Raw genomic sequence first — 14,441 nt, 5'->3', positions numbered from 1 at the left:
ATTGGATAAAGCTTCTATAGACATGGAGCATTCTTGAAACTGGGGGAGACATTGTGGCTCATTCACACATTATTATTTTAACCCCAAGAAAGTGGCGAGACAAAGGCGCTTGTTTTATGAAAAGACGCTATAATCTGTTCTGCATTAACTAAGATGCTTTTCAGCAAGTTTTTTTTTTTTTTTAAACATATAAAAAGGATTAAAAGCTTTTTCCCTTTTTTTTTGCATTTTTTAACAATGGTTCTAATGTACGGCAACAACAAAAGCACTAATGGCTGCTCCTCCGGTACAAAGGAAATCCAGAGCGATGGGGCGAGTTGCATCCGTCTGCAACGCAAACTCTCAAGTCCGAATATTATCTCGTTCGAGTGTATTTGGTAATGCGGGTAAACAATACGCGGCCATTTGTTCTGCGCCCAACAGCATTCCAAATATTTAATTACGCAGTTTCTTTTCTTCTTATCGGCTACGGGGTTCAGTGAATTCTTTTCTACTGAATCAGCATATCCATTTAATGTGCGCAAGGTAATTGTTCCCATTTTAACACTTAGGGGCTGAAAAGCACAAGAACACAGGTTCTGCTTACTAAAAAAACAGAAGGTAAAGGGCAAGTAAAGCCTTAGGTAAGCAAAGGTAATTTTCTTAAATAGTAGTGAGCCATGCTTCATAACTTACAGAACTCTCAATCCACTGAGATGGGTTGGTCAACCTATGTATCACTTTAGGGACACATTGTCAGATTCATTATCAAGTTAAGATTAATCTTTTAATCAGGGAAACTAGGATGTTATTTGTGCAAAAAAAAAAATTGTAACACTGAGCCAGTCCATTTCAAAATACAAATATCAAAAGAAAATGTTGCAAGGAAAGTTGCCTTTGTTATAATTTATTCAGTAATTTCATAGCTGATTGCTTCTCATAACAGATCTCAGTGGTTTGTTCTTCTGAAAGATGATTTGTGGCACTGTATTGCCTCAGTCTGCCCAACTGGACAAAGGCAAGATGGAGACAATAGGGCAAGGCGGAGAGAGTAGGGCATGATGGAGTCAGCAGGTCAAAATGGAGGTAATAGGACAAGATGGAGATGGTAGGGAAAGATAAAGACAGTAGGGCAAGATGGAGACAATAAGGCAAGATGGAGACAGTAGGGCAAAGAGACAGTAGGGCAAGATGGACAAGATTGAGACAGTAGGGCAAATGTTGACTAGGACAAAAAGAAGACAGTAAGACACAATGGAAACAGTAGGGCATGATGGAGACAGTAGGGCATGATAAAGACAGAAGGGCAAGATGGACAAGATTAAGAAAGTAGCGCAAATGTTGACTAGGACAAAATGAAAATAGTAGGGAAAATGTTGACTAGGACAAGAAGGAGACAGTAAGACACAATGAAGACAGTAGGGCATGATGGAGACAGTAGGGCATGATGGAGGCAGTAGGGAAAGATTGACAAGATTAAGACAGAGGAGCAAATGTTGATTAGGACACGATGGAAATAGTAGGGCAAATGTTGACAAGGACAAGAAGGAGACAGCAGGACACAATGGAGATAGTAGGGCACTATGGAAACAGTAGGGCAAGATGGACAAGATTAAGACAATGGAGCAAATGTTGACTAGGACAAGATGGAAATAGTAGGGCAAATGTTGACTAGCACAAGAAGGAGAAAGTAGGACACAATGGAGACTAGGAGTAGGGCATGATGGAGATAGTAGGGCATGATGGAGACAGTAAGGCAAATGTTGACTAGGGAAGGTGCAGATATTAACACAAATGTTGACTAGTGCAACGTGGTGACAGTAGGAGAAGACAGAAACAACACATTGAGTTGAGGAGACTATGATAAGATGGTGACTACAGAGCAAAATGGCACCAGTGGGCGAGATTGACTAAGGTGGAAAAAGTAAGGCAGTACTTGTTTCTATTCATGTTCCCCAATATACAGCTCTTTATTTGCTGTTGAAGCACAACTATCATCCATCAGGCGCTAAAGGTTTTCAGGGGATTCTGGGAGTTGCAGTCCAACAAGAGCTTGAAGGGGTTGCCATTGCCAGTGTGCAACATTCGCATACATTTTGTAGCTGCAAATTGCTGGGTTTGTCGTTTGTTTACTGGATGCGTATTTGCAATCAGCACAGGCGTCCGTACTAAAGTGCAGCGTTACTGATTTATTTACAATGTAAATTTAGATGGCAAATAAGGTGCTGTCAGCAGTTCCCGGGTAAATACTTCTGACAGACATTAATATACATGCGGAGAGGAGTTATAGGACATAAAACTGCATTTTGAATTGTATTTACAGGTTGGTGTTCGCTTGCAGGGGGCTTTGTGCGGAAGGGCATGTTAATGTTATTATAAATTCCCTGTGTGCGGCAGCAACATTGTCTGTATCGGGGATCTATTAATCCTTCTGGGCCTGAATTACTACTCTGCTTTGCTGATACAGCGGCAAAACCACACCGGTGTCATAACCCATAACAACCAGGTAGCACTCACCTTTTATTGGTCGACTGGGGTGGTTGAAGCCAACCATGAAACGTTAGACAAAGTGCCAACCCCCTCATCTGTTCAGTGCCCTTCCCTCTTCTCTTATGTCGTTATCATTTTATTTACTCGTGTCAGTTCCCTGGCATTGGGAAACCATAAAGCCATAAAGCCATAAAGCCTGCTGTATGTGCAGGGAGGTATAGCAGCTCTATGACCACCAGAAGTGTCCCTAGGCAAGAGTTAGACTGCAGTAAAATAACCCCCTTCCTTTCTTCTTCTCCTACGTAAATGGCCCCAGCTTCACCATCTCTATAATTAAAATCTATAATTCTCTTTATGACTTTTGTTTCCTTTCTCTGCACCATTTCTAGTTTTATAACCAGTGCTTTACAAAGCGACTTGACCACCCTTTCTGTTAATCTATAACCTTTATATACAGTAGGACCCTGTTGCAGACCCACATTGCTTGCTATATTCAGGTATTACCTGCTCCTTCTGGATTGAGGATTCGCCTATCTTTAACCCATTAATGGAAAAATAACCCAAAATGCATCATCTTACATTGTATCTTAACTGCGTTTAATTGGAATCCCTATACAAGAGAATAAATTTGGACTTTAGCTTGATTTCCAGTGCAAAAATATAAGTTGACATTGGGGCACGGGACCCTGCACGGGGGGGCAATTAGACAGTCATGTTGGCACTGTAACAGCATGAAGGTCACTGTTGAGCTGCTCTTTCTCTCCTTTTATTCACCTTGCCTGATCTGCAAGGCGCTCGCATTGGCGAGAGATTGATACGATACTCTGTGAGTAATTTGGATGAACTACAGCACTAACCCAGCAAAGTATTATAATTTCAAATGTGCCCGGAAAATAATTGAAATTCCAGTTTAGCTTCATCATCATGCAAAGCGCTGAGATGCATTTAACAGCTGACCGGCTCCTTGTGGATATTGCTCTACAAATGAGGTCATGTTTGTTTTTTTTTGTTTTTTTTTTAAAGAAATTATATTCCTATCAAACACATTTAGAGAGGGGGGGAAATAGGAGACATGTAGGGCAAACCTCATTGTCGCTTTTCATCTGTGTGCTGGTGATATGCTGCGTTTCTAAAAGGCACCACTGTGCTATTGACTGAGGTGCTCTATACAGAAGATATAGCTTATTGTGTGCCCAGAACATTCCTTCTCCTTATATTTGTATTTATACATATGGGAGGGAGGTGCCATAGTGTTTCCCTTAGACAGTACAGTATGAGGGTACAGCTTATTGTGTGCCCAGAACATTCCTTCTCCTTATATTTGTATTTATACATATGGGAGGGAGGTGCCATATTGTTTCCCTTAGACAGTACAGTATGAGGGTACAGCTTATTGTGTGCCCAGAACATTCCTTCTCTGTATATTTGTATTTATACATATGGGAGGGAGGTGCCATATTGTTTCCCTTAGACAGTACAGTATGAGGGTACAGCTTATTGTGTGCCCAGAACATTCCTTCTCTGTATATTTGTATTTATACATATGGGAGAGAGGTGCCATATTGTTTCCCTTAGACAGTACAGTATGAGGGTACAGCTTATTGTGTGCCCAGAACATTCCTTCTCCTTATATTTGTATTTATACATATGGGAGGGAGGTGCCATATTGTTTCCCTTAGACAGTACAGTATGAGGGTACAGCTTATTGTGTGCCCAGAACATTCCTTCTCTGTATATTTGTATTTATACATATGGGAGGGAGGTGCCATATTGTTTCCCTTAGACAGTACAGTATGAGGGTACAGCTTATTGTGTGCCCAGAACATTTCTTCTCTGTATATTTGTATTTATACATATGGGAGGGAGGTGCCATATTGTTTCCCTTAGACAGTACAGTATGAGGGTACAGCTTATTGTGTGCCCAGAACATTCCTTCTCTGTATATTTGTATTTATACATATGGGAGGGAGGTGCCATATTGTTTCCCTTAGACAGTACAGTATGAGGGTATAGCTTATTGTGTGCCCAGAACATTCCTTCTCTGTATATTTGTATTTATACTTTGTAGGGCCCCCATGCTATTTCCTTTTTGATTAGGAAGTAGTTTGTCTATGGAAAATAACCACTAGAGTTTTGCACACCAGGATGTTTAACCGCTAACCCCCAACACAATATGGGCTTCAAATAATATCTCAGAAACTACCAAACAGAGCAAAATTAATGCCAATTGCAAAAGCACTCAGAGGAGCACAATGAATATTTAGTTGAAGGGTTTAGATCCCCTGGAAAGAAATGTGTTTCTTTTCTGTATGACGGTGAATATTACAGTGAATATTACCAGTTTTATCCCCTACAAGGAGCCAAAAGTGCATTTTAGCGCCAGTCCATTTCGGGCCGCTGGCATTTGCAGGAATCTATAATAACTACCTGGTACTCACCGTTCCCTGTCATTACAACTTTGTCAGAGGAACAAAAACAAAAAAAATAATAATAATAAAAACCCCTTGTTCTCTATCATTTCATTCTTTCTGTTATTTGTTCTCTCTGTTCCGGGCACAGATAGGAAAGGTCGTATCATCTCCCTGCGAGATCTGTGTACGCGCGCATTGTAATTGTACACTTGTTCCTGACAGTCAATAATTCAGTCTAAGGCTCACAATGCAAGGGGCGCCCGCAAGTGCCATTTTTTATGCGGCACCAAAGAATAACAAGCCGTTCCAGTAAGGAAGGAAGAACTTTGTATTTTTTTCCCTTCATGGTTTGATTCTGTTCGATGATGGTAGAACAATAGAGCAACGAGGAGGCGTATTTCATTAATCACCAGCATCATTTGGAATGGATTCTGAGTAATGCTCACTAGCCCAGCCTACATGTGGATCTGATACGATACAGATTTCCCACTTCCACCCAATATAACCTGGTTAGAAGCAAAGCCTCTGCTCCTTTTACATGTGCAACATGGTACTACGATGAGGTCACACTAAATTCTTGGGAGATCTGTATTTTGCTCATGAGTGGTGGCTGCCATATTGTGTTGACTCAGAACAGGAGCTCTGGGCAGGCACCACAGCTCCATCTAGTGGTCGGAAGACTTGAAATAAATTAGTACTATATTGTCAAACACCAATTAATTTGTACGGGAAACTTATAATTATGCACTTACTATACACTGTAGGTGGAATATTGTGGCCTGAGTGGTGTGCCAGACAGACCTCACCCCTGAGATAACAGTCTAATCACATGTGGGTCTCTGCAGTGTGGCCTGATGGTTGATGGGATTAAAGGTCCCCATACACGGGCCGATTCTAGCTGCAGATATCAGTCCCTTAGACGAATTTGGCAGCTAATCGGCCCGTGTATGGGCAGCAACGACGGGCCTGCCCGACCGATATCTGGCTTGAAATCGGCCAGATCTCGATCGGGCAGGTTAAAAAATCTAGTCGGATCAGGGACTGCACCGGCTCGTTGATGCAGTCCCCAGACCGACTTTGCCTATACCCGTCGTTATAATTCGATCGTTTGACCCCAGGGCCAAATGATCGAATTAGCCTGGATTCTCCTGATATCACCCACCTGTAGGTGGGGGAAATCAAGAGAAGATCCACTCGCTTCGCGACATCGCATGGCACAATGGGACATATTTCCCAATAGCATGTATCAGTTGGAAGAGGAATGTCTGAACCTATAAGAGGTGCTGAAAATCCCACGTTCCTGGCTGAGGAGCCAATTATGGATATTAGTGGAAACATTAATAAATGTTTTTTTATCATCAAGCACCCCAATCCAAGACTGAAAACAGGCTACTTGAAAGGATTTGGGTCTTCTTTGCTGTCTAAAAAATACTGGTGGAGAATGCGCTTTATAGGCCTTGAGCCTTAGCTCCATTTATTTAGCCAAATGTTACAAATCTCTGAACACGACTCTGCTTTACACTTGCTTTGCCCAAACCATAATGAATAAAATTCATTCCACATACAAACCCCTTAATTATTGATGCTGCTGATCTCTGCTGTTTGTTATCTCCTAGCAGTCACAACCTTCATCAGTATAACCCAGCATTAAGTGACCAACCTAAAACCTAAGCATGTCATTGGACATTTTCTTTCCCAAACCTGCCGTTTTTATGCCGTTTCTGTCAAACCAAAAAGGCAATTTTTTATTCCCTCTCTTAGTGGCTGTTTATTGTAAATGTACAAAACCCTTGTGTGTGATTCCATTAGCTGCCCCACAGCGCTGCAATCTACTCTTTCCCCAAGGCTGTTGTGAAATATTGATGAAAGTGTTGAATTTGTGACTTTGGGTGATGTACAAAACGTTACTTTGATGGAAGACGAATTCCCTTTCTTTTCCTCGTTACTCAAACGACAACTTCATACGGTGTAAAACTAACTCTTCTTGCCTATTCTGTGCTTTGTTCCTCTAGTGGGAAATCTTACATGTAACCAGATAAATACCCGGTGTTGTGGCAGTAAATACAATATCCTTGCATGAAAAGTAAGCCTGGCGTGTATAGGCTTTAGGTTTCTTCCTAGACAAATGTCTACAAACATTGCAAATGTAATTACTACATTTTTGGGGGCATTTCAAAACCATATAGTAAGTATAAGTAATAACATAACATGCCTTAAACCTGTATTTATGGAGAGTCTACCAGATTAAAGTCTTCTCTCCCACAGTAACTGATCAGTCTCCTGCTGTCAGTAATTTGCCCCCAAAACCCAACTTACCCTCTCCATTGAAATACATAGCATCGTCACCCAAAGACCTCCAACATTGTTCAAAGCAGTTTACAGGGAGCACGGCAGAGGGATGGGCAGAATGGGCATAGGACTGGGGTTAAACAGGGACAGAGGCATGACAGGTGTGTGACAGGCTCACCCAGGACGCCCCTGGATCACTTCAGAGCCAGGTTGCCATCTCTGTAAATGACACCCAAACTGCCCTTTTGGGTGTGACTAGGGACCTTACGGGCAAAAAAAGACAGATCGATTAGTCGGTGTAACTTTTAAGAAAACCCCAATCGTGGCAACTAAACACAGTCGCAGTGACTAATCGTGGTGAATAACCCAGGCATAAAATATACAACTCTACCACAAATATACCACTACTGCGTCGTAAAAGTTGCCTAATCGAAACTAATCGCCCCGTCTGTCTTCGCCCTACATTGTTAGCTCACTGGGACAGGGACTGATGGGAATGTGATAGGGACCTTAGATTGTAAGCTCCACTGGGGCAGGGACTGATGGGAATGTGATAGGGACCTTAGATTGTAAGCTCCACTGGGGCAGGGACTGATGGGAATGTGATAGGGACCTTAGATTGTAAGCTCCACTGGGGCAGGGACTGATGGGAATGTGATAGGGACCTTAGATTGTAAGCTCACTGGGGCAGGGACTGATGGGAATGTGATAGAGATCTTAGATTGTAAGCTCCACTGGGGCAGGGACTGATGGGAATGTGATAGGGACCTTAGATTGTAAGCTCCACTGGGGCAGGGACTGATGGGAATGTGATAGGGACCTTAGATTGTAAGCTCCAGTGGGGCAGGGACTGATGGGAATGTGATAGAGATCTTAGATTGTAAGCTCCACTGGGGCAGGGACTGATGGGAATGTGATAGGGACCTTAGATTGTAAGCTCCACTGGGGCAGGGACTGATGGAAATGGGATAGGGACCTTAGATTGTAAGCTCACTGGGGCAGGGACTGATGGGAATGTGATAGGGACCTTAGATTGTAAGCTCCACTGGGGCAGGGACTGATGGGAATGTGATAGGGACCTTAGATTGTAAGCTCACTGGGGCAGGGGCTGATGGGAATGTGATAGGGACCTTAGATTGTAAGCTCACTGGGGCAGGGACTGATGGGAATGTGATAGGGACCTTAGATTGTAAGCTCACTGGGGCAGGGACTGATGGGAATGTGATAGGGACCTTAGATTGTAAGCTCCACTGGGACAGGGGCTGATGGGAATGTGATAGGGACCTTAGATTGTAAGCTCCACTGGGACAGGGGCTGATGGGAATGTGATAGGGACCTTAGATTGTAAGCTCACTGGGACAGGGGCTGATGGGAATGATGAATGATCTCTGTACAGCATACGTAATATATAGTGAAGTTGATACTTCTACCATGCAAGTATCCACTTCTGAATGAAGTTTTTGCTCTAAACCTTGTCATTTTTACTTATTGTTTTTAATTTGCTGAACCCAAGCTACAAATATTCAATCTAACAGGGACTTCTGTTAATTCCTTTGTTATTGAAGAAGTGATGTCACATTTCTATCTATCCATTCAACCTACTTTTGTCCTGTTTGATTAGAAATAAAGACTAAAAAGCGGGAAGACAAAGGACGTGTAATTGTTATTGGTAGTACTACGTAATGCAGACGGTCTCGCTGTCCTCAGGGTGAAATAAATGATTGCGACTCTATAAAAGTGTTCCAAGTATTAATAACTTCCAGCGGTATTCCCAGTATTAATAACCGGGCTTTCCTTGGAATCAGTTCCGATAGTTTAAGAGCTAAACATTCAGGTTTGCGGTTGTCAATCTATTTAATAGACACCGTTAGTCTTAATCCGTGCCAGCTGCTTGAGAAATGCTTTTGTAGACATATTTTTGGCTTATTAATTCGGCGCGCGACGTGCAGATGTTTAAAGGATTTACACTTTACATCGGGAATTTTGTGCCAAAAAAACGTCCAAACATCAGAAATTGTCCTTTGGGCTTTTTGCGAAAAACATTCCAATGTTATTCGGAAAATGTGCCTGCGAGGAAACGATCAGGACTTATCAAATCAGGTACAGGGATGGGATCCCTTATCTGGAAACCCGTTATCCAGAAAGCTCCAAATTACAGAAAGCCTATCTCCTATAGACTCCATTTTAATCAAATAATTCATAATTTTAAAACTGATTTCCTTTTCTCTGTAATAATAAAACAGAACCTGTACTTGATCCCAACTAAGATATAATTACCCCTTATTGGGGGCAGAACAGCCCTATTGGGTTTATTCAATGGTTAAATGATTCCCTTTTCTCTGTAATAATAAAACAGTACCTGTACTTGATCCCAACTAAGATATAATTACCCCTTATTGGGGCAGAACACTCCTATTGGGTTTATTCAATGGTTAAATGATTCCCTTTTCTCTGTAATAATAAAACAGTACCTGTACTTGATCCCAACTAAGATACAATTACCCCTTATTGGGGGCAGAACAGCCCTATTGGGTTTATTTCATGGTTAAATGATTCCCTTTTCTCTGTAATAATAAAACAGTACCTGTACTTGATCCCAACTAAGATATAATTACCCCTTATTGGGGCAGAACAGCCCTATTGGGTTTATTCAATGGTTAAATGATTCCCCTTTTCTCTGTAATAATAAAACAGTACCTGTACTTGATCCCAACTAAGATATAATTACCCCTTATTGGGGGCAGAACAGCCCTATTGGGTTTATTCAATGGTTAAATGATTCCCCTTTTCTCTGTAATAATAAAACAGTACCTGTACTTGATCCCAACTAAGATATAATTACCCCTTATTGGGGGCAGAACAGCCCTATTGGGTTTATTCAATGGTTAAATGATTCCCCTTTTCTCTGTAATAATAAAACAGTACCTGTACTTGATCCCAACTAAGATATAATTACCCCTTATTGGGGGCAGAACAGCCCTATTGGGTTTATTTAATGGTTAAATGATTCCCTTTTCTCTGTAATAATAAAACAGTACCTGTACTTGATCCCAACTAAGATATAATTACCCCTTATTGGGGGCAGAACAGTCCTATCGGGTTTATTTAATGTTTTATTGATTTTTTAGTAGACTTAAGGTATGGAGATCCAAATTACCGCATCGGCTCGTTGATGCGGTCCCCAAACCGACTTTGCCTGTACCCGTCGTTACAATTCAATCGAATTAGCCTGGATTCTCCCGATATCACCACCTGTAGGTGGGGGATATCAAGAGATGATCCGCTCGTTTGGCGACATCGCCAAGCGAGCGGATCTTAAGGTGTATGGGGACCTTAAGTATTGTATATAAGAATCAATGGCCCTATTGTCGTATTTGTTGTTCAACATTTTTCAAGCTACAAGAGGACTGACATTTGTTTTATTTTATTTATTTTGCAGGCTATTTTCAGGATGAAGAGGATTTAAAAGGTGATGAAATGAAGGATGATGAAGAAGAGGATGATGATAGTAATTCCATAGCTCAGCAGCAAGACAGCTCTTATTCACCTACTGATGAAGAGCAGGAGATAGGTGGGGAACTTAAGAGGAGTTTTGGCTACCAGAGTTCCCCAGGAAGTCATCTATGCAACCAAGATGGGGAAAGTGAGTCTGTGGTCAGTGATTCCAGCGATAAAGGTAGTGACATCAAAGGCCCATCTTCTAAAGATGCTCAGGATCCAAAAACCAGCCCTGCTCCAAAGCCTCAAGCAGAGGGGCACGATTGCATGAATAAAATGAAGACAGCCTATGCCAACATATTGTCAGATTCTTACTGGGAAAGGATAGGACTTAATGTCAAGGTGCCTCATTCAGAGAGGAAAGTTTGCGAAAGTCGCAACGGAGCGAGCAAAACTGACTTCGATTGGCACCAAGATGCACTATCCAAAAGTTTACAGCAAAACTTGCCTTCAAAGTCAGTGTCTAAGCCAAACCTTTTCAGTTCAGTCCAGTTGTACCGTCAAAATGCAAAGATGTACGGCACCGTCTTTACCGGAGCTAGTAGGTTCCGCTGCCGGCAGTGCAGCGCAGCTTACGACACCTTGGTGGAGTTAACGGTGCATATGAACGAAACGGGCCATTACCAAGATGACAACCGCAAGAAAGACAAATGCATATCAACCAGCTACTCCAAGTCAAGAAAAAGAGCTTTCCATGATATGGACAAGGAAGATGCTCAGAAAGTCTTAAAATGTATGTTTTGTGGTGACTCGTTTGACTCTCTCCAAGACTTAAGTGTCCACATGATAAAAACTAAACATTACCAAAAAGTGCCTTTAAAGGAACCCATACCAACACTTTCTTCAAAACTGGTATCCCCAGCAAGAAAACGTGTGTTTGAAGCCACAAGGCCGTGTTCACCAGATTCTACCACAGGTTCTTTTGGGGATCATGGCTCCTCACATAAAAATGGCAGCGTACAGCTATCCTCCAACAATCGCTATGGCTATCAGAATGGGGCCAGCTATACCTGGCAATTTGAAGCCTGCAAATCTCAAATTTTAAAGTGCATGGAATGTGGAAGCTCCCATGACACCTTGCAACAGCTTACGACACATATGATGGTTACTGGACATTTCTTAAAAGTAACTAACTCAGCTTCCAAGAAGGGAAAACAGCTAGTCTTAGACCCGCTTGCTGTAGAAAAAATGCAGTCGCTATCAGAATCGTCACCTAATGATAGCCCATCCAAGCCATTTACAAATTCACCGTCTGGCAGCTCAACGCCTGAGCTAAAGGCATGTAAAGAAAGTAGATCAGACAACTTAGAAGATGGAAACAAAGAAGAAAAATCAGAGACAAGCGAAGAACCTGAAGATGCAGTTGAAAAACCATTAGACCCTACTCTCAAATACCAGTATCTGAGAGAAGAAGATCTGGATGATGGTTCAAAAGAAGGTGGTGACATCTTAAAGTCTCTTGAAAACACTGTAACCTCAGCTATCAACAAGGCTCAAAATGGAACTCCAAGTTGGAGTGCCTACCCCAGCATCCATGCTGCCTATCAGATCACAGATGTCATAAAACCATCAGTTTCACTTGGCACTCAAGTAATGCAAATGAGAAATACATTCTCCAACAAATTTCGTCCCATTGCACCCAAGAGTAAATCTGTTTCACACGTTCCCAACACGCCACATGAACTACAGTCAACCCAAGTAAAGGAGGAATCAGAAGTCAAGGAGGATCAAAAAGAGACAACCGATGACTCTGAAACTATGTCAGTGGACAAAGATGAAGATTCTCCAGCAGTGCAAGTCTCTTGTGAGGCCACTAGGAGAGATTCAAGCTGCACCGAGGAGGAAAAGATAAAACAAAACTGCGAGAAAGAAAAAGCAAGAATCCAGGAATCAATGGAACCTTCACTGAGCAGCAACGACTGCTCTGCATTAAGAAGTTCTGCAAATTGTTCTCCAGATTTACCTTGTGTGAATCCACTTAGTGCTTTACAGTCTGTCTTAAACAACCATCTGGGAAAAGCCACTGAATCACTAAGGCCCCAGGCCTGTTCAAACACAATCAAAATATTTCCCAAATCCACTATGAACAAAAGCGAGAGACCAATTGCATGTCTAACTCCCCCACGGCCTGTACGCAGCTATTTATTTGATGCTAATGACCAACCCATAGATCTTACCAAAACAAAAAGCAAGAGATTAGAGTCAGCAAAAGCACAGTCTTGTACATCTCCACCTCAGAAGCATGCTTTGTCTGACATAGCGGACATGGTCAAAGTTCTACCCAAAGCCACCACCCCAAAGCATGCTGCTCCTGCAAGAATAGGTCCTGTAAAGATGGAGATGGACGCCAGATGTCTTGAGGATGTTTCATCTGAAGTGTCCACATTACATAAGAGGAAAGGCAGACAGTCCAACTGGAATCCTCAGCATCTACTCATCCTACAAGCTCAGTTTGCCTCAAGCCTTTTTCAGACTTCAGAAGGAAAGTATCTGCTGTCGGACCTTGGCCCTCAAGAACGCATGCAGATTTCAAAATTTACAGGACTTTCTATGACAACGATCAGCCACTGGTTGGCCAACGTGAAGTACCAACTTCGAAAGACAGGAGGGACTAAGTTTTTAAAAAACATGGACAAAGGGCATCCCATATTTTATTGCAGTGACTGTGCATCCCAGTTTAGAACACCATCTAGCTACATTAGCCACTTAGAAACCCACCTTGGGTTCCAAATGAAAGATATGAATAGGTTGGCCAATGAACAGAAAACTAAGGTAGAAAAGGAGATTTCAAGGGTAAATGCTCATCGGTCACCTCAGTCTATAGCGGGCGACGAGGAAACAGACTGTAAGTTCAAATGCAAGTTGTGCTGTCGGACATTCGCCAGCAAACACGCGGTGAAACTGCATCTAAGTAAGACTCACAGCAAGTCCCCGGAAAATCATTCACAGTTTGTGTCCGAAGTGGACGATGACTAGTTTGTATATTATGCATTAAATCTCGTGTCTGCTATCTATGACTGTACCAACTGAACGGGGCTTGTGTGCTTTCATAGACGTAGTAGACTTACTGAACATGTAAGGTGTCTGTATGATGTATATATTGGTCTACTTTGCATTATGCGGGCAAGGAAGCTCCCTACACACATATACATGTTATTTACTTTGGGTTCTGTAAATGCTGCTATTAAACTTCCAGCCAGGGCATTGGGAAACGCCTAGTTTAACGACCTTATGGACTTTTACCATAGAGTTCAGTGTCCTCTGTGAAACAGCTACAATCAAAGCACCGTTGGAATTGTGTAGTGTCAAAGGAACAGTATTTTATTTTAGGATTTATCTTACATGCATTAGCAGAGAACATTTCTTCGCTTATTATATGCAATGCACTTCTAAGTAAAGGTGCCCATACACTATAAGATCCGCTCGCTTGGCGATGTCGCCAAGCGAGTGGATCTTCACCCGATATCCCCACCTACGGGTGGGCGATATCGAGTAGCAAGTAGCTTTAAAAAAAAATAATCCGATCGTTTGGCCCTGGGGCCAAACGATCGGATTACATTTGCGGCCATGGGGCAGTCGGTTCGGGGACCGCATCAACGAGCCGATGCAGTCCCCGATCCGACTGGATTTTCTAACCTGGCCGATCGATATCTGGCCAGTTTCAGGCCAGATATCGGTCGGCCAGGCCCCTCGTTTCTGCCCCTACACGGGCCGATAAGCTGCCGAGTCTGTCCAAGGGACCGATATCGGCAGCTTCTATCAGCCCGTGTATGG

The 14,441-nt window shown here is 42.4% G+C and overlaps 1 protein-coding gene across 1 annotated transcript in view; it reads left to right on the top strand.

Moving 5' to 3' along the window:
• tshz2 (teashirt zinc finger homeobox 2) overlaps positions 1–14,180 on the top strand; it is a 127,221-nt gene extending 113,041 nt beyond the window's left edge. Inside the window, exon 2 of the mRNA XM_002935395.5 lies at positions 10,609–14,180. Coding sequence (XP_002935441.3) covers positions 10,609–13,643 — 3,035 coding nt within the window. The 3' untranslated portion in view covers positions 13,644–14,180. The remainder of the gene's footprint in view (positions 1–10,608) is intronic.
• Positions 14,181–14,441: the final 261 nt, after the last annotated feature.

Source organism: Xenopus tropicalis, chromosome 10, assembly GCF_000004195.4.
Source record: "Xenopus tropicalis strain Nigerian chromosome 10, UCB_Xtro_10.0, whole genome shotgun sequence".
Classification (NCBI taxonomy): domain Eukaryota; kingdom Metazoa; phylum Chordata; class Amphibia; order Anura; family Pipidae; genus Xenopus; species Xenopus tropicalis.
This window is presented reverse-complemented; position numbering and strand designations above follow the sequence as displayed.